The 20,200-nt window shown below is 39.2% G+C and overlaps 1 protein-coding gene across 1 annotated transcript in view; it reads right to left on the bottom strand.

Moving 5' to 3' along the window:
• The window catches only part of LOC124804798 (5'-3' exoribonuclease 2 homolog), a 431,320-nt gene extending 417,423 nt beyond the window's left edge, over positions 1 to 13,897 (bottom strand). The window contains exons 1-3 of the mRNA XM_047265135.1: positions 13,679 to 13,897; positions 13,462 to 13,589; positions 11,555 to 11,666 (exon numbers count right to left, since the gene is read on the bottom strand). Of these exons, the coding sequence (XP_047121091.1) occupies positions 11,555 to 11,666; positions 13,462 to 13,589; positions 13,679 to 13,753 (315 nt within the window). The 5' untranslated portion in view covers positions 13,754 to 13,897. The remainder of the gene's footprint in view (positions 1 to 11,554; positions 11,667 to 13,461; positions 13,590 to 13,678) is intronic.
• Positions 13,898 to 20,200: the final 6,303 nt, after the last annotated feature.

Below are 20,200 nucleotides of genomic sequence, written 5' to 3'. Positions count from 1 at the left end.
TTATCTGGGGCCCAGAGGAGGAAACTTCTCAGGGAACAGAAACAAAATTAAGGAAAAGAATGGCTTCCCAAACATAAGTGGGGGGAATTAAAAGGTCTGCAGTCTCGGTTTTTAAGATGGCAGTTATCCAGGAAGGTTGTCCACTGGTAGGCATCACCTCGCAGCAGGAGGAGCTCATACAGATGGGCATCTTTGAGAAGATTGGGTGGGAGTGGACGGGGTTGGGGGGGGGGGGGGGGGGTGGCGCTGGTCCAGGACCCAATTGCAGGAGGGTCTATCAAGATTGCAGTGCCCTCATTTTTGTCTGTAAGGGGGTGCATATGGTGGAATGGCTCAAGGACAAAGTGTCTATAATATCTCCATGGGAGATGCGAAGCTGCTGGTCAAGATGGCAGCTGAGCTGCTTAAGACGGAAAAGGTATCAATATAGGTACCAAAGATCCTTAAGGATGTCTCTCCAAAGACTTTGTTCGAGAAAATAGGGGTCCAGAACCCAAAAGTCTCAACAGAGGGCTGGAGAGTAATCAACCAGAAGGCTGTACTGGAAGGACAAACCCTGGTGGTGGAGGTCGGAGAGAAGTCCCTGAAGGCGATGCGAGAGCAAGATCTGAAATTGTTTTTAGGGTTCTCACATGTAAGCTTCAGAGTAATCAAAGATCTAAAAGTCAATGATGGCAGCAAGAGGGAGACGGGAGGTGCTGCAGATTAATCTGCAGCACAGTAAAGGTGTCACTGCTGACCTGAGCCATTGCCTGGGGAGACAGGAAGTGGACATGGCCCTGATACAAGAACCCTACTTATACAAAGGGGACGTATCGGGGCTCGGTGGCACTGTATGTAAGTTGATTTAGGCTAGAAATCTAAGAAACTCGTGAAAAATCGAATTTCTTTCATGCCATTGATGGATTTCTGCTCCAGGGACCTGGTGACTATCAGGATGCAGCAACGTGAGGAAGATATCACGAGAGAAACAGTTTTGGCCTCAGCAAACCTTTCTTCAGAAGACAGCTCTCTTCCTCCTTTGGAGGTGAGAAGACTGACAGATGCTTGCCATCAGCAAGACAACCAACTGTTGGTTGGATGTGATGCCAATGCTCACAGCCTAGTGTGGGGCAGCAAGGACACCAACAATAGAGGTGAGTACCTTGTTGAATTTCTCTTGTCTAACAACTTGGAGGTCCTGAACAGAAGTCATGAGCCTACATTCAGGAATAGCAGAAGGGAAGAAGTAACTGACTTAACCTCTAGTTCCATGATGATGGGCAGTTATGACAAACAATGGCATGTGGCATTAGAGCCATACTCATCGGACCACATGTATATTAAATTCAAGGTTGACATGGGAATCAGACATACCACAGTCCATAGGAATCCCAAGAAAACAGACTGAGAGACATATAGGAGGGACTTTGACTTAAGCTTACCGGAAATTAAAACCTCGATGAGGAATCCAGTAGAGTTTCAGAAAGTAGCAAAGGTTATCACCTCTGCCACAGCAACCTCATACCAGGACAACTGGGCAAGCACCAAGAAGTGCACAAACAGGAGTGTGCCTTGGTGGAATAACAACTTGGAAATGCAAAGAAAACAGGTACGAAGACTGTCTAACCCTGCAAGACATAAAGGACGATGGGCACAATATAATGAGGCCCTTGTCAACTGCAACCTTGCAATTAGACAAGCAAAGAAGACATCCTGGAAGGCATTCTGTGAGGAAGTGGAGGCACAGCTGCTCAAGCCAGACTTCACAAAATCCTCACTAGAGTGCCAAACAGGTATGTTGAGGAAGGAGGATGGGGAATACACAAAGGCAACACATGAGATGCTGGAACTGCTCCTCAAAATTCACTTTCCTCAATATGCTCTGGCAGATAACACACACCAGAATGTGATCTCTGAAAGACAATGGTTCTCAGGCACTCAAAGAGAGGACTGGGAATCAGCCAAAGAGTATGTCGACTTCAATAAAATCCAATGGGCGGTGGGAACATTCCAACTGTTCAAGCCACCTGGCCCAGATGAAATCTTTCCACCTCTCCTGCAACCGGCAGGAGAGAATCTCATAAGAGTCCTATGCAGGTTATTCAGGGTTAGCCTAGTAGTAGAAATCATTCCCAATGTCTGGAGGGCAGTGAAGGTTGTTTTTAACCCAAAGCCAGAGAGAATTGATCATACCAAGGCCAAGGATATGAGACAAATCATTCTGTCCTCCTCCATTCTTAAAACATTGGAAAAACTGGTTAATGTACATGTCGGGGAGAGGAGGCTAATTAGGGCTCCTTTACATTCAAATCAACATGCATATCAGCCAGATAAATCATGTGAGAGAACTCTGATCAACTCGTTGGGAGGGTGAAGAAAGTACTTCACTTTCACTTTCAAGAAATAGCCCTCTGCATCTTCCTGTACATCGAGGGGGCTTTTAGTAACACAAACTTCGATTCCATGGTTAGGGCAGCAGAGGTTATGTAGGTGGACTAGGGCCATGCTTAGTGGAAGGAAGGTAAAGGCTACCATGATGAATGAAAAGATGGTAATTGACACCACTAGAGGTTGTCCCCAAGGAGGAGTTATGTCCCCTTTATCATGGAATCTAGTGGCGAACGAACTCATTGGGGAACAAAATTCCAAACAATGCTTTTAGCAAGGATGCACAGATTACCTTGTCATAGTAATACTTGGCAAATTTACTGACACAGTTAGGAATACAACACAAGGTGCATTGGACACTGTGCAAGGCTGGTGCACCAAACAGGATCTAAGGGTTAATCCTAAGAAGACTGTTGTGGCACCATTCACGAAGAAGCATATCCAACACTCAAGTTGGAATCTAAGGCTCTTCGATGAAACTCTACCAGTTAAGGGGATAGTGAAATATCTAGGGTTAACCTTAGATGAGAAACTAATATGGACCCCTCACATTAGGAGCATCTGCTCCAAGGTGAAAGGTACTCTAGTGATTACCCAAAGGGTTTGTGGCTAAAACTGGGGCCCAAGCCCCAACAGGTATTTCCTATGAGGCCTTAGTGTGGTGGAAGAAGGTAGAACAGTGAGCTGCAGCTACGGAGCTTGCTAAGGTGCAGAGACTGGCCTGCTTCGACATAACAAGCGGAATTAGCAGCACACCAACTGTTGGGATGGATTCCATGCTGGACATGCCTCCACTACACCTTTGGATCAACATGAAGGCAGCAGCTGGTGCATACACACTCAAAACTGGTAATAACTGGATCTCACTAGGATGTCCACAATCACACACTAAAATAGTGAGTTAGGTAAATATAGGAATGGATGGGGAAATGCAGGCCGACTATATAACAACTCCCAACTGCTTCAACAAATCTTACAATATAATAATTGGAATCAGGGAGCAGTGGGGAAAAAAACAGTTAGGGCACCAGCTCTCTAGGAAAACTGGCCTTGGTATGCCAAGCTGAAATTACTGCAATCAGGGCTTGTGTGGAGGAGAATAGGCGTGGGTGTTACAAGGACCGTAGCATCTACATTTATTCATATAACCTGACAGCCCTGAAATCATTGGCAGCTCCTGCAACGAGGTCTCAGATTGTTGCAGAATGTCACACGGGTCTGGTGGAGCTAGGGGGAAGCAATAGGGTAAACCTAGAGTGGGTCCCTGGCCACTCAGGGATCGGTGGCAATGAACAAGCTGACAGACTGATCAGGATGAGAAAAAGACTCCATTCATTGGACATGAACCTGTCCTGACAATGATCAAACAAGAACTACAGAACTGGCTTAGAAGACTGCATGCAGATTACTGGAGCAAGGTCTATAAACAAAAACATGATAAGGTAATGATACCAAATGGTTCAAATGGCTCTGAGCACTATGGGACTCAACTGCTGAGGTCATTAGTCCCCTAGAACTTAGAACTAGTTAAACTTAACTAACCTAAGGACATCACAAACATCCATGCCCGAGACAGGATTCGAACCTGCGACCGTAGCGGTCTTGCGGTTCCAGACTGCAGCGCCTTTAACCGCACGGCCACTTCGGCCGGCGTAATGATACCAAAGCTGTGTTTTAAAAGAAGCTCTGTAATCCTGGGCTTGAACAGGAAAGAGATTAAACTCATGGTTGGACTGATGACTGGCCACGGGAATTTCAAAAAACACCTGCATACAATGGGTATAATGGAAGAAATGTAGGATCTGTGATGAGAGTGAAGAAACTGTGTCACACCTAATCTTCGAATGCACGACATTGTAGAGCAAGAGACACAGAATTTTTCGGCCAACTAGACCTTAAGAAATTGTCTAACAAAAAACTGGTAAAGGGACTCCTTGCACTATTTAAGGACATTGGTTGGCTTTACTAGATATGCAGGGGGCAATACTGTACAATAAACTCGGTTTCGGTACAGGGAGTGGCGGGTTAGACCAAAGCTGTTTTAGCTTCCCTACCAAAATCAAATCAAGTGTTTACTTTCATTGTAAATGGCTCTTATGATAGGTTGTAGACGTATTTCATTTATGGTGGAGTAAAAAATTGCTTCACTGTGGCAAACACAATGTACATTATGTTCAAAAACAAAACTTTCACAAATTACTCTTCTTTGCTACAGTTTTACTACACTTACAAATCTCATTTTGTTAGTACAAAGTGATGTAGAGAAACTCCGAATGTTACCTACTACTGCCAACAGTAGAGATCACTGTGCCTTACCAACACTGAATGTCATCATCATCATGATCATCATCATCATCATCATCTGGACAAGTAAATATTTTGAGAAGAGGCATTTGTGAATGAGACTTCTTGTATTATTACACTGCAACATATTATGGGGTAAATTGCTATGACACTGATCTTGTGTGAAAGACAATGGATGAGGTATGATGTCAGCAAGGGATTACACTCCATCATGCTGGGGCACGACAGACCATACGGTTTCATACCCTGGGTGTTGGAATAATCTCTAAGCACTGTTACAGATACGCTCCCACAGTCAGCCAGTGCAGCATAAAGTGTAACCATATCATTTCCAGTGCCAACTGCACCATACTGCTGGAATTTTGGTATTTCTCAGTGTGTAGTACAGATGTGCTCATGGCTTACTTTCTATCATGCTGTCAGCTTCAGTCACTGTTTTGTCAGTTTAAACACTGTTTTAATGCCACAATGGCTTATTTTCTTTCCTTGTTTCTACATTTAGCAACTGCCCTCGAAGAGCAATTGGGTGTCTGGGGCAAAAGCTTTGGAATCCTATGTGCCAGCTGAAGGTGTCAACACCAATGACAACTGTTGACCAAGTTCGGAAGTTATCTCGAGTTACTTTAGATAGTCTAACCTCACTTGATGGGTGGAAACATGAATCATTCCCAGAAACAATCACAGTTCACACAGTACTATAGTCTGAGAGGGGAAGCGGTTTAAACCAGAGAACCAACAATTCTGAAGATGATGATAGTTGCAGATTTTTTCCCCTAAACTACTGAGTAGAAACTGTGCCATCCCACGGCCTTATGGCCAGCCATGTACAGTACTCATATCTCCGTGACTACTCTGCAATTCAACCTTAAGCATTGAGAGATCAGCAGATTACCTCAATTATGGACAGGAAGAAAAAACTAGTGATGTGTTATAGCACAATTCTATTGACTACCCTTTACTCCAAGATGTGAGTGAAGCTACTCATTACTTATCAAAATATGGTCCAAAAAATGTGGCAGTAATGCTTTAACCCTTCGGTGGGCGCGCCTGCGGCAGTTAGTCACGAGATTTCGTTTTCTGTTAGTATCACAAATAGTGTTACAGTTGTGTCCATGTCCAGATATGTATTTGTTATTCTCAACAGATGTCACCACTTACTACATTTGTGCAATTCATGCTTTCAGCAGTTTGGTCACTATTGTTCTTTGAAACATGAGTGTTGCATTTGCAGTGTGTTTGCCGCTAAGCGCCTTGCGATGTAAGTACTTTCTATACTTGGGTTTTTCTTTCGCCTCAAGGCATTCTTTCTTTATATTAGTATATAATGACTATAAAAACGTGCTTCATTAGGTGTCATAAAAGTGTGGAAATTGAGAAAGAGACAGCACTTGACAGGTACCGTCTAACTGTATGTCCTGAAGACTATGAGAGAGAATTGCAAGAATTGTCAGAAGAAGAATTACAAAAATTGTCAGGTTCATGTGAATCTGAGTCAGAAGAGGAAGTTATCAAAGAAGAAAACCACAGCAGCGACTCCGAACAATCACCAGAGGAAACAGATGACCACCTGGTTCAAGAGGGGAGACAACAACCAGATGATTACCAATTTTACGTAGGAAAAGATACAGAAACTATTTGCATAAGTGAAAAATACATTTTAACCATTTATTATTGATGGGATGATTGAAAACATTGTAGAAAATACAAACCAATACATCCAGAAAAGTAAAAGAGCTGAAGTTCAATATTCAAGAGAACGAGACTGCAGAGACATCACAAAACCAGACATAAAGGCTCTTTTAGGTGCATTATATCTAATAGGTATAAAGAAAGGAGGACACATGAATTGCTGTGAACTGTGGGATGCAGATGGTACAGGAATGATTATTTTACAAACTCTCTTCAGCTATAAGAGCTTTCACTTTCTGCTTCGAACGACCTGGGTACCTGGAATAAAAGAAAACAATGTGACAAACTAGCACCTATTCAGGACTTCCATCAAGAGTTTGTCAACAACTGCCTGCTCACTACAATGTCAGCAAGTTTGTCACTATTGACGAGATGTTGCATCCTTTCAGAGGACGCTGCGGATTTGTACAGTCTATCCCTAATAAGCCTGCAAAATATGGGATCAAGATTTGTGCCTTGTGTGATGCCAAAACATTTTACACCCTGAACTTCGAAATTTACTATGGCAAGCAGATGCCAGGACCCTATCTGAAGTCTAACAAGCCTGATGACACTGTGCAAAGATTAGTGACACTAATTGAGGAAACAAACAGAAATCTTACGACTGACAATTACTACAATAGCTACCCTCTGGCTGAAAATCTCCTTGGCAAAGGTTTGACTTTCTTGGGAACCATGAAAAAAATAAGAAGGAAATACCTCAAGAATTCCAAGCAAATAAAACCCGAGAAGTAGTCATGTCTCTTCAGTTTTCAAAACGATTTTTGTATGGTCTCACCAATGTACAGCACAAATGAAACATATCAAGAGACTAATAAATTGAGAGTGACTTTGGACTACAATGCTACCGAAGGAGGAGTAGACTGTAGATCAGATGTGTTCATCCTACAGTACTTCCAGAATAATGCGACAATGGTTACTTGCACTTTTCTACAGACATCTAGATATTGCTGGGATAAATGCAAACATTATTTTCAAATTCAACAATCCTGATAACAAAGAAAGAAGGCGAATTTTTTTCAAACATCTTGCTCTGGACCTAATGGAAGAACATTTGAATCAATGAGTGTTACTTGAGACACTTCCCAAGGATATTCACGCCTTCTTGACCAAGTATAGGCATGAAGAAGAGAAGACCAAGGAGCCAACAAAACCTGGAATTTGTTACATATGTGGCAGGTATTTAAAATAGCAGAACCAAAACAGTATATATGAAATGCAAGGAAAATGTATGCAAGAAACATAGTGTCATAGATACAAAATATGTGCAATGTGTAAGTGAGCTGCAGATGGAGTTGACTAGTTTATTCACAATCATAAACAGGAGAGGGAGTTTATGAATGCTCCATTTCATAATGTGTTCCCTTGTTACTATCTTTTCACATGAATCAGTGCAATTAAGTGATATAATTAAAAGAACCATGAATGCAATAAAGTATATTGGTTTGTTATAAATTACAATGACAATAATAGAGAATTGTGAAGGCAACAAATAAATAAAAGATTATGTTTATAGGGACAGGTAATGTTATGTTTTCACCAATAAAATGTAACTGGAGATTATATATAAAGATTATTTTTCCTTACATTAAAAATGTAATACTAATTGCGGTGTAAAAGCCATAATGCACCCACTCATGGCAGTATGAAAGGCGTGCCCACCGAAGGGTTAAATAATGGCATAAATGGCCAGTTTTCTGGCCCAAATGGCTATTTTTCTAGCCCCAGGATTTTTCTAAGTGAACAGTCTCCAACCTCTTAAAGTTCTTAGTACATTAAACACTTAAAATATTTTTCCTGCAATCCAAAGAAAAAATACAATATGTCACTGGCTATACAAACCAATTGTTTCACCAACGTAACTTCCCATGAATGCTCACGATAAGTGTCACCAACAAAAACATTGTGGATAGATAATAGACACACCCTTCTAAAGTTTTACAGTTCTCTTTTTTCTTCATGGAAAATGAGTGCACATTTACGTCAAATAGTTCTTAAGACGGCATTATAGAAGCGTCTGATTCCACCTGCCTGTTATGACCCAGGACAACATCAACAAGGCAGAAACCACTCCTTTCACGGTATCCAATATGGCGACTGTGACATCACTACATACAATTGGCAATAAATGCAAAACACTTATAAATGACACAATAATGTGTCACTCCAAAAATAAAAAGGAACTAATGGGACAACTGCAGGAAGCTGTGGGATTTACGGGGAGAAAAGGGGGGAGGGGACGAGCTAAATAATATACAACAAAACAATAAAAAAACGCTGCATGATCCCAAAATAGAAAATATCAAGAAATCAATTTACAGCATTCCGCAACACCAACAAAAAGCACAGGAATCGGTTATCTCCCTTGACCTATATAGCCGAACCATAGCTGTACCACGAAAAATGGAAACGGACGTTTCCCTTGACCTAAATAGCTCAACTGCAGCTGTAGATACCAAAAAAAACCATCACCTGCAACTACAAAAACTGGAATCGGACAATTCCATTGACCTATAAAGCTCAATTGCAGCTGTGAACACCGGAAAACCAACACCTACAACTATGACAAATAGAACCAAAACCCCAAAACCTCAACAATCGAAAAATCGGACATCATCACTACACAAATTAAAACACAATCAACCCACCATAAATACACAAAACATCACAATTATTACAGATTAAATCCAAAACAAAAATTATTTACCAACAACAGAATCTGGATTGGCCACCACAAACACACACACCACCAACAAATAAAAAACACAAAATAAACCAAAATTAAGCACGTCTTAGAAAACACAAAATAAACCAAAATGAAGCACATCTTACGAAACAACAAAAACTGCAACCAAAATGGTCCTCCGCAACATAATCATAAAACAAACTATTTATCGTCCATGTTTCACTTCCATACATGACTACGCTCCATACAAATACTTTCAGAAATGACTTCCTGACACTTAAATCTATACTCGATGTTAATAAATTTCTCCATAAACGCTTTCCTTGCCATTGCCAGTCTACATTTTATATCCTCTCTACTTCGACCATCATCAGTTATTTTGCTCCCCAAATAGCAAAACTCCTTTACTACTTTAAGTGTCTCATTTCCTAATCTAATTCCCTCAGCATCACCCGACTTAAATCGACTACATTCCATTATCCTCATTTTGCTTTTGTTGATGTTCATCTTATATCCTCCTTTCAAGACACTGTCCATTCCATTCCACTGATCTTCCAAGTCCTTTGCTATCTCTGACAGAATTACAATGTCATCGGGGCACCTCAAAGTTTTTATTTCTTCTCCATAGATTTTAATACCTACTCCCAACTTTTCTTTTGTTTTCTTTACTGCTTGCTCAATATACAGATTGAATAACATCGAGGAGAGGCTACAACCCTGTCTTACTCCCTTCCCAACAACTACTTCCCTTTCATGTTCCTCGACTCTTATAACTGCCATCTGGTTTCTGTACAAATTGTAAATAGCCTTTCGCTCCCTGTATTTTACCCCTGCAACTTTTAGAATTTGAAAGAGAGTATTCCAGTCAACATTGTGAAAAGCTTTCTCTAAGTCTACAAATGCTAGAAACGTAGGTTTGCCTTTCCTTAATCTTTCTTCTAAGATACGTCGTAGAGGACCTATAACAAAAGTAATAAGCCAACAAAATAATCCCCCTCATGGCCAACCTACATTTCTCGAACCAGGCACCAAGTCCTATCGACCGCCAGATGTTATCCTGCTGACGCTGCCACATATAAGTGTCCCTGGTTCGATACGCTGGAACTCTTACAAGCCTCATATTATGAGCCCACATAACTGCAGAAATTTAATAATAGACATCATGTCCTCCCCATCTCCGCATGCAATGATGCACTATTGAATTCCACTGTCACATCCATACCTAACAACGGAAACTATACAACAAATTAAACTTCGTCCCACACAACAAACATGAAACAACTAAGACCTAACAAAAATGCTAAACTCATAAACACAAAAAACCTTAACTCACGGGAAACGCCTCCAAACCACATTATGCCACCAACTACGTACACTCTCAACAACATTGCAACTGTCACAACCAAACCTCAAATGAACCCAATACAACACATTACACTCAGCACATACACCACCAGAAGGCACCATCAAACACAACCTACTCAAAAACTCAGCTTCATAGTGACGTCACACACCAGAACACCATTATGTCACTGGTCAAAGCAGATGAGTGGAATCGGATGCTTCTGTTGACTCCTTAAAACTTTTATGCTCGAATTCTAATTCTTTAAGCTCGTCCTTACTATTAGCCACTATGGTGATAGGGCTATTATATTTTTTTTTTTTTTTTTTAACAATTTCATTACTAATCCAAAGGCTCTTGACATCCAATATGTCTGCCTGTCAAAAGGAAGTGAACAGGAATGAAGAAAATGGATCAGAGGAATAGGCAGGAAGAATTAAACATATCAATAAAAAAGAGGGACACAAAATGAACAACAAAAATCTGCCACATGTCTTTCAGAATCATTCCTTAGCTCAGTACATTTTCAATCTGGATTGCTAATAGAAATAAACAAAATCTACTGGAAGTGAAACATACATACTGCCAGTGACCTACTTAGAAACACTCAAGATTTTTAAGAAGGCCTATCACAAACATCCAAATGTCTCTGTTCCTCAGTCATGATACTGGTTGTTCCTTGCACGTGGCTTAAAAACAGTCATTTATTAACATAAAAGTAAGTGGTTTTCAATCCATTTACTGAAGCACTGGTATATCTGAGGAATTCCAATTTCCTTGTGATTGTGTCCCCCCCCCCCCCCCCCCCCCTTGTATCACTTACACAACTCTTATTTCACTTCAAACATGTTAATACTTTAATCTACTATTTCTCCATTTCTTTTCATTAAGGATTTTAATATTAATGATCACTGATAACCATCAAAATGCCTAAGGTATCTGAAACATTACTGCAAATAAGACACTGTGGGCTTAATTTTTCTTTTTTTGCCTTTCATAGTGCATTATAGTAAGACTAATTCAGTTTCAGTCCGAATTTTCGGTATTTGATAATGGTCTGCTTGACAGAGTACTTTAATTTATAAGGCTGCATTTCAGTTCTCAACCCAATCATTAAACCAGAATGTTTGCACCATACAGTAAATAACATCTGGTAAACTTACCACACCATCAATGGCCATGTACAACAGTTTGCGTGGGCGCACAATGTTGAATAATCGATCAATACATTCAAAGATAGCAACCATCATCTCATCTTCATCCTTTGGTGCTGGCCTATCAAAAGGAAAACAACATTTTTATATATATATACAAACAATTCGGCAATATTAAACACTGTCTAGCAATATGAAAACAATAGCATGCTGCCTCACTTATGTATAGTCTCAGTCGAGTCACAATAAAAATCCATGTTATAACATAACATCAGCATGAATTATTGTAGTAACTTTGCTGATTATGTGATTCATATGCACATCAGACAGGAAGAGGTTTCAGAGCAAGATAAAAAGACAATATACAAAGAAATTATAATAGTTATAAAGACTAAAAAAGTTCTGTATGAAAAAGTCGATAACTAAGTTCAATTATGTCAAAGACAACTGTGGCACTTCAGAAGCACATTCTCTAAATGCATCAACTATAATTCATACATTTATCATCGCATAATTAAAAGTGACTTCCTCCAACTCATAATGTGTAGCCTAACTGCTGTGTAACTAATTCAAAACTCATGAGTCACATCTGATTTATCAGTCTGTATCTGCAGCACTTGGGCATTATATTACAAGTATATGTATGCATCAAGGGATTTATTTCCAGGTGTAATGAGTATGTAAAACACCAATTCTGTTTTCATTTTTTGTTTATGCACAATTAGAAGTGCAGTGTCCACCTACCCCGAAGAGTTTTCTTCTTCACAAGGAGTACACAGCTGCAAGAACAGTAAACAAAGTGCATAGTTTTTGTCGTAGAAGGCGTCTGACACATACACACTTCCAAAATGCATAGTGTCCACAGAAATAGACAAAATAAAAACAGTGATTGACATGGAACACATGTAATTTCTTTTTCAATAAAAAAAGGGAGTCACTACATCTAACTCAACACTTGTTCTGCAGGAGTTGTAGATGAACAAGCCACCAGCGTTGCTGCTGACTTTGAAATAGTTAAGTTTCCTCATACAGAACAGCCTCAGGATTAGAAAACTACTGATAAACTTTAAAAATATTTAGTCTCTACAATATTCATATATAATATATCTGAAAACAAATTACCATAATCCTCAGAATTATAAAATTTGAAAAAAGCGTCTAAAACTGAACTTACAGCATATCCAAATAAAAGTAATCCATGATTAACCCAACAAGAGCAGTAAAAGAAAACTAATAAATGTGTTGTAACTGCAGACACATTACTGAAAGTCTTTGATACTGCTTATCCAACTCTCAATCAAACTGTCTCTTTTTAACATAATCTAAGCCTCAAGCTACACTACGGATCAATACATCACACCACAACCTGCGTTCCAAAACATAATGAAGACACAGAAACAACAAATTAGTAACATGTTGTGTATAACTGTTCTATTGCCTTTTATGAGTACATGACGAATATATATGGATTGACACACTAAATATAGATGCACAGTTCCAATGTTTTATTTTTACAGCCCCACGTACAAACCACTAATTGTTACATTACAAAATTGCTTCATTTCTAACAACAAATTAAACCCCTATCACTTCAAAAAACAAATCGAAAGGCACATGCTCCTCTTGTGTGTTGCATCTAGATGACAGTAAATTCTCAAGGCAGATTCCTATTAATTTTCATTTCTTGTCACTAACAAAATGGCATATTAGTTTAACAGTTTACTTTATCTCCGACACTTCATATATTTTTCATAATGAACCTACCATTTAAAACTGTTTTTGATTTGTTTCTCACCTTCAAATTTTTAAGTTGACGAATATGCCGGCACTTAACATACTAATTACACGACTGTTTACTATAACACGTATTGTCGCAAAGTCCTGTAAGTAAATGTAATCAGTCCATGGCAACTTACTTGTCTTCAGGATGCGTACAAGGATGAATAATTCCATTCATATCTAGATAAAGGTTATCAAATTCGACGCCATTTGGATTCGGCTGACTCGAATCCGCTTCAACTTTCAGTCCGTCTATTTCTTTAGCCTGTTCACACAGAAATGTATGCATATTAGGTGATGTCTTGAGTAGCCACACCAAACAAACATTTGTACAATGACAGAAAAAGAAGTTACCTTCTCTTCAATACATGTCACAATGACTGATGCATATTTTCTGCTCAACCACCGAAAAAATGCTGGCACTCCCATGGTCCCACTTCGGTTTTACAACCTGAAGAAAATTTAAAAACGGTGGACTGTTTATGTCTTCATGAGTACAGTACACTTGTTTTCAAACCTGTCGATACACCCCAAAGAATTTCTACATGGCTCCGAAGCTCGTGTCACCAATTACCAAAGATGTACATAGACAGCAGAGAGGACCCACTTCACGTAAGTCGGTGTCATGACCAATGCCAGCTTTGTGTAAGTGGTCTACTACTACAGCAGGGTTCACACAGGCAACAAAAGTATCGCCACTCCTAATGGCGAACTGCAGTTACTTTGTAGTTGCATGTGTGAACTCCTAGTTTTCAGTGGCGCCATTTAAGAAGCGCAACTTTTGTCACGCCACAAAAAGTTGAACTTGGTTCTACTTTGTTGCACCATTTTGCCTTCTCCACAATCGAATAACGTCATTCGATTGCTACCTCGCGGCTGGATTCAAACCTCTCTAGTGCGTATTCGTTCGCAGATAGTGCTTTTGCTTGTGTGTTTGCTATTAATATGTCGAAAAAGTGGTCAACAGCGACAATTACGAGATTCTTGGAGGTGTATCAAGAACGAGAATGCCTTTGGAACCACAAAAGCGAATCATACAAAGACAGAAATTTGAGAGATGCTGCATTAATTGAAATAGTAAACAGTATGCGTGAATATGTACCTGGAATTGATGTAGCTACAACAAAATTAAAAATTTGAAGCATTCGAAATGCTTACATGAATGAACATAAAAAAGTACTGAAATCACTTAAGAGAGGTGCGTCTACAGACGGTATTTATAAACCCAGCCTTGCTTGGTTTGAAGCTGCAAACCGGTTCTTAAAACATGTAGTCGAGACAAGAGAGACGAGAAACACTTTGGTAATTAATATTTTACATTTATTATGTTTCCTAAACATCTTATTTAGTAATATGTACAGGCGTTTAATCAGCTGAGACAGGTGACGCCATTTTGCAAACTGCGCATTTACGAAGAATTTGTGGCGTCCTGTGTGAACAGTAGCTCACAGCGCCACTCCAGAATGACTTGACTTGTGCCGATACTTTCGTTGCCTGTGTGAACCCGGCTTAATGCAGTACTGTATTGAGGAAAATACGAGCTGCGATCGTCTCGCCTTTAATTGTTGTAAGATGTGCAAAGTGTGGCAAAATGATTGCCCAGTAGTCCAAAGACCGCTGATCTCTCTGTAAAAGTGAGTTATCTTCCTGATTTGTTATTACAGAAACGACATTAGGAAATATTATGAGAGCATGAAGACACAGGATAAATAGCGTAGATGAAAGAGATTAATAAAAATGTGTTACTTATAGCGAATATGTAGTATTATTAATTAAATAACATTTTTCAGTCGCCCTACAAATGTGTTATGTACGTGCACCCCATTCATTCTCCACTATACTTGAAAGCATCTTGCCACCTATCACCACATGAGAGTACCTAATGCAACTGGGAACACTGTCGAACATCGTCATTTGATGGTCCAGATGTTAATGAGGCATATTGTTGCATAGGTGTACTGACCTCCAAATATTTGAACATGGTAAATTCAATGTTATTGTGAAACTATACTCCATCACCATGTATGTGGGTGCATTCAGCTCCCACTTCATTTTCATGGATGACAATGCGCGACCACATCGAACAGCACTGGTGGAAGAGCACATGGAGTGAGAGGATATTTGGCGAATGGACTGACCTGCACGTTCCCTGGACTTAAATCCCATCAAGGACGCGAAGAATTTGTTGGAGGCACATGTTGCAGGCATGTCCACATGCGCCAACAACCATCCAGCGGTTCTAAACTCTTCTGGTGGAGGAGTTGAACGCCGTACCAGAACAATTCCTTACTGCACTTGTAGCTTACATGGGAGCACACTGCTGTCCATGGTGATCACACACCCTATTAAAAACCATAACCCACCTCTTGTAATGTTCAGGGGACCATAATAAATCGTGGTGACTTCACGGTACCAGTAAATACTGTATTTGAATAGAAGTGTCATTTCTATTCATCTCACTGTGCACTTCCTTCGGTAAGTTCTGTACTATAATGTAGTAGTTCTTTCTTATTGTGGTCGAGTTTTCATCGATTTCTGGTACTTAGCTGTCACACATCATGCTAAAGTTACTTTCATCTCTAAGTTTGCGCATCAGTTACTTACAGTGTACCCAGAAGAGTTTAAGCAATCTCCCTTTCCCCACTCCATACATGAATGAAACAGAATGTAGCTCTAATAACTTGTCCGAAGGAAACTATCCTCTGCCAAGACCTTCACAACAGTTTGCATCTTATGAATGTAGATTTACAAGCAGAACTATGCCGACATACTTTAATTATTGTTGCTGTTGACAGCAGTGAGCTGGTTGCACAGTTTTTTTTTTTTTGTCTTCATTTTCTGTTGTGTGGTGCACTAGATATTTATGTTCTATGTTCATTCTGTGACATTATAGAATTACATCTTTGTTTGTTTTCCTTTTTTTTTTTTTTTTTTTTGTTCTGTTGTTACAGTTGCGGTGTAGCTTTTGGTTGTAGTAAAGAAAGGAGCAATAAGTTGTTTTTACTCCAATATACAGTATTTCCCTCTGTAATTTTCTGCCAAACACAATTAAAGACATCCGGTTATGGGCCCAGGTAAACGCATACATACAGTATTTGTTTCTGTTCTGTGAATTCATTGCTTTTAACGGAGTTTTATTCACGTGAACTGTGACGCTCAAGTTCTGGAACCGTCGTATTTCATTGGTCTATTGTGTAAAACCTTCGTTTTCATTTTAAACTGAGTATTATAAGTTTGTCTTACATTCAGCCTACACGAAGATGGATAAATTGAAAACGTACAGCACCCAGGAATTTGACAGTAAAAATTTCCAGCTGTGAAAATATCAGTTGCAAATTATTTTTCTTCATGAAAAAGTGCTCGACATCGTTGAGGGCAAACCGAGGCCAAATGAAGCTGGTGGGAGTCAAACCGCTTGGGACGACCTAAATGTGAAGGCGATGCTCATTGTATCTACTGTGATGGAATTTGACCAATTGCTATCTGTTACGACGTGCACAAATGAAGCGGAAATGTGGGCCAGACTAACGACTATTCTGAACAGCGAACTGCAGTTAATAAAATGGCCTTGAAGCATAAAGTTTTTGATTGCAGAATGTCGCCAACAGACATAATTGTACAACACATCAGTCAAGTCGAGTCCTTGGCACGAACATTAGCTGGTGTTGCGGAACCTGTTACAGAAGCTGACAAAATGTCTAAAATTTTGGGAAGTCTGCCAGCAAAGTTCGCAGTTTCTTCAACTGTACGAGACTCGTGTGCTGAAGATCAAAAAACTTTCTATGATTTGGCTTTAAGGTTATTGAAACAAGAACAAAAACTTTTACAATGTGATGAAAACTCAACAGCCTTTGCAGCAGTTAATGTGGACAAAACATGCAAGTTCAGTTCCAATACCAGTATCAACAGTCCGTTTATCATGGTCAGTAGAAAAGACACTGAATGTTAGTACTGTCACAAAAAGGGACATTTTAAATCTGAGTGCAGAAGACTTTTAGCAAAACTTAATACGAAAACTGATACATTTGAGCGCCAATCTTTGCATGCAGAACAAGCATATGTTTTTGCTCGAGGTTTTGACAACATTTGGTTAGCTGAGAGTGCTATGTCAAAACATATGACGTCACACAAAGAGTGGTTCAACACATTTAAGCGAATTCGTTCCGATGACTCATTTGTTCAAATTGACGTCAACTCGATCGTCAAAGCAGAAGGCATTGGATTAATTGAAGTATAGTCATTAGTTGAGGGCAAATGGTAACCTCGCACTTTGGAAAAAACAGTATATATTCTTAAGCTAAAGAAAAATTTATTTTCAGTGGAAGCAGTCACAAAAAGACGAATTAAAGTTATTTTTGACGACAAGGGAATGGAAGTTCTCAGTTCAGGTCTAATTGCAGCAGGAATTAAGGTGGACAATCAGTGTTATCAAATGTTGTTTAAACATCCAGATGTACTACAGGCAAATCCTGCTTCCCTGAATTCCACCATGATCTGGCATGAGGGACTTAGGCACATTAATTTCAGTGGCCTCAATAATATGGATGATCTGAACTTAATACCTGGTTTCAATATGTAGAAAGTTGAAAATCTTCCTTGCGAACCACATCAGTATGCAAATATCAAAAGAAAATCGTTTAATTCAGATTTGGAATCAATATCGAAAGTTCCTGGCGAATTTATTCATGTATATTTGAGTGGATGGATAAGAAAACCGTCTCTTGGAGGTGCACAATTGTACATAGTTTTCAAGGATGATTGCACTTCATACAGGTTAGTGTATTTTCTTAAAAGTCTGCATGATGCTTTCCCTGTGTTTCTGGAATTTCAGAGACTGATGGAAAGACAAACTGGAAACAAAATCAAAGTTCTGAGAAGTGATAATGGAACCGAATTTATAAATAAGCAATTTGAAGATTATTTCAAGGAAAATGGTACAATACATGAGAAAACAAGTCCGTATACACCACAGCAGAACGACCAAATTAAAACAGGTCCGTTGTTGAGTGTGCACACACTATGTTATTAAGTGCTGACTTGTCTCACAACTCTGCTGCATACATTATCTTAAATCGCCGACCGTGTAAAGCAAACAACAGTGTTACACCATATAAAAAATGGCTTGGAAAACCTCCTTCTTCAGAACACATGAGGATGTTTGGATCAGCATCATACTTTCATGTTCCTGATAAATTTGGATCAAAATGGATAGTAAATCAAAGAAATTGATCATCATCAGCTATGGTGGGTATAGTACCAATTATTGCGTCTACAATCCTGAGTTAAAGAAAATCTCCTGCAATGTCTCTTTCAATGAAGGGCAAACCCATAGCTTCAACACAGAACAAAGATATACTGAATTTTACCTGGGAGACTATGCTGCAGAAGATGTTCGAGAGGAATCTGAAGAAGATGATACCGGTGAACAAATGAAAGAAAATCAAAGGATGAATCTGAGAGATCGGTCTAATCTGTGAGCACCTCCTTGTTTTCAGTACCAAGATATAGATTGCCCTGAAATTATCTTTGAACCTCAAACTTTGGAAGAAGCAATGGCATCGAAAGAGTCATCAAAGTGGAAACAAGCAATGGAAGAGAAAATGAAATCCCTGAAGAAGAGCAAAACTTGGGATCTAGTACCATTACCATACAACCGCTAGGCAGCTGGATGTAAGTGGGTCTATCATGTGAAGCAGAATTCAGAGGGAAAAATTCAACACTTTAAAGCCAGATTATGTGCGAAAGGTTATTCACAACGAAAAGGCATTGCACAATTTTGGTAAACATTTTTGGAATTCAGTGACCAATTAATTGTTATATTTAGATTAATGTTCAGTCTTGATCACGTTATGTCTGTTTTAATGAGTAACCGGTTTCGGTTTTTTCTATAAAACCATCATCAGACCTGTGAATAAATTTTAAGAAATACTTTAAAGATTGGTATCTAGTATTTCTTAAAATTTATTCACAGGTCTGATGATGGTTTTATAGAAAAAACCGAAACCGGTTACTCATTAAAACAGACATAACGTGATCAAGACTGAACATTAATCTAAAGAAAAGGCATTGATTATGAAGATACATTATCTCCTATGATCCGATATGATTCAATAGGAGTTTTATTAGCCTTAGCAGCTTCACAAGATATGGAAATTAGGCAGTTTGATGTTAAGACTGTATTTCTGAATGGGGATTTGAAAGAAGAAGTTTACATGGAGCAACCAAAAGGTTTTGTTGTAGAAGCCCCAAATAATATTTCCAAACTGAAGAAGAGTCTATATGGACTCAAACAATCACCACATTGTTGGAATCAAAAATATATACATTTTCTGACAATGTTTGGCCTTGTGCAACGGAATGCAGACAAATGTGTTTTCCATGCTTTAACAGATGACACTGATGTCTACTTGACACTTTATGTGGACGATGGCTTGCTTATTTGTAAGTCTCCAAAAATACAGTAAAATGTTTTAACAGCACTGGGATCAATGTTTGAAATTACTGTGGGCAATGGAAAATACTTCTGTGGATTGTAAATCTAACACTGCCCTTCTTCAAAATAAATCTGTATAGGCCAGCAAAGATACATCAATTGTTTACTTTAGAAGTTCAACATGGATGATTCAAAATCGAACTCCACTCAGTTTGAAGTTGGAACCATGTTGCACAGTGGCAGTCTCCTGCAAACCAACATGAGGTAAAGGAGATGGACAGCAAACCTTATCGCCAGGCAGTTGGCAGCTTAATGTTTGTAGCAACTGTCTCATGCTCAGACATCATGTTCACTGTGAGTATGGTGAGTAGGTTTTTACATAATCCGGGTCTCGATCATTGGCAAGCTGTTAAAAGGATTATGAAGTATCTACAGGGGACCAG

The sequence above is a fragment of the Schistocerca piceifrons genome, chromosome 1 (genome assembly GCF_021461385.2).
Source record: "Schistocerca piceifrons isolate TAMUIC-IGC-003096 chromosome 1, iqSchPice1.1, whole genome shotgun sequence".
NCBI lineage: Eukaryota > Metazoa > Arthropoda > Insecta > Orthoptera > Acrididae > Schistocerca > Schistocerca piceifrons.
The sequence above is the reverse complement of the archived record's forward strand: the minus strand, read 5'-3'. Positions and strand labels throughout refer to the sequence as shown.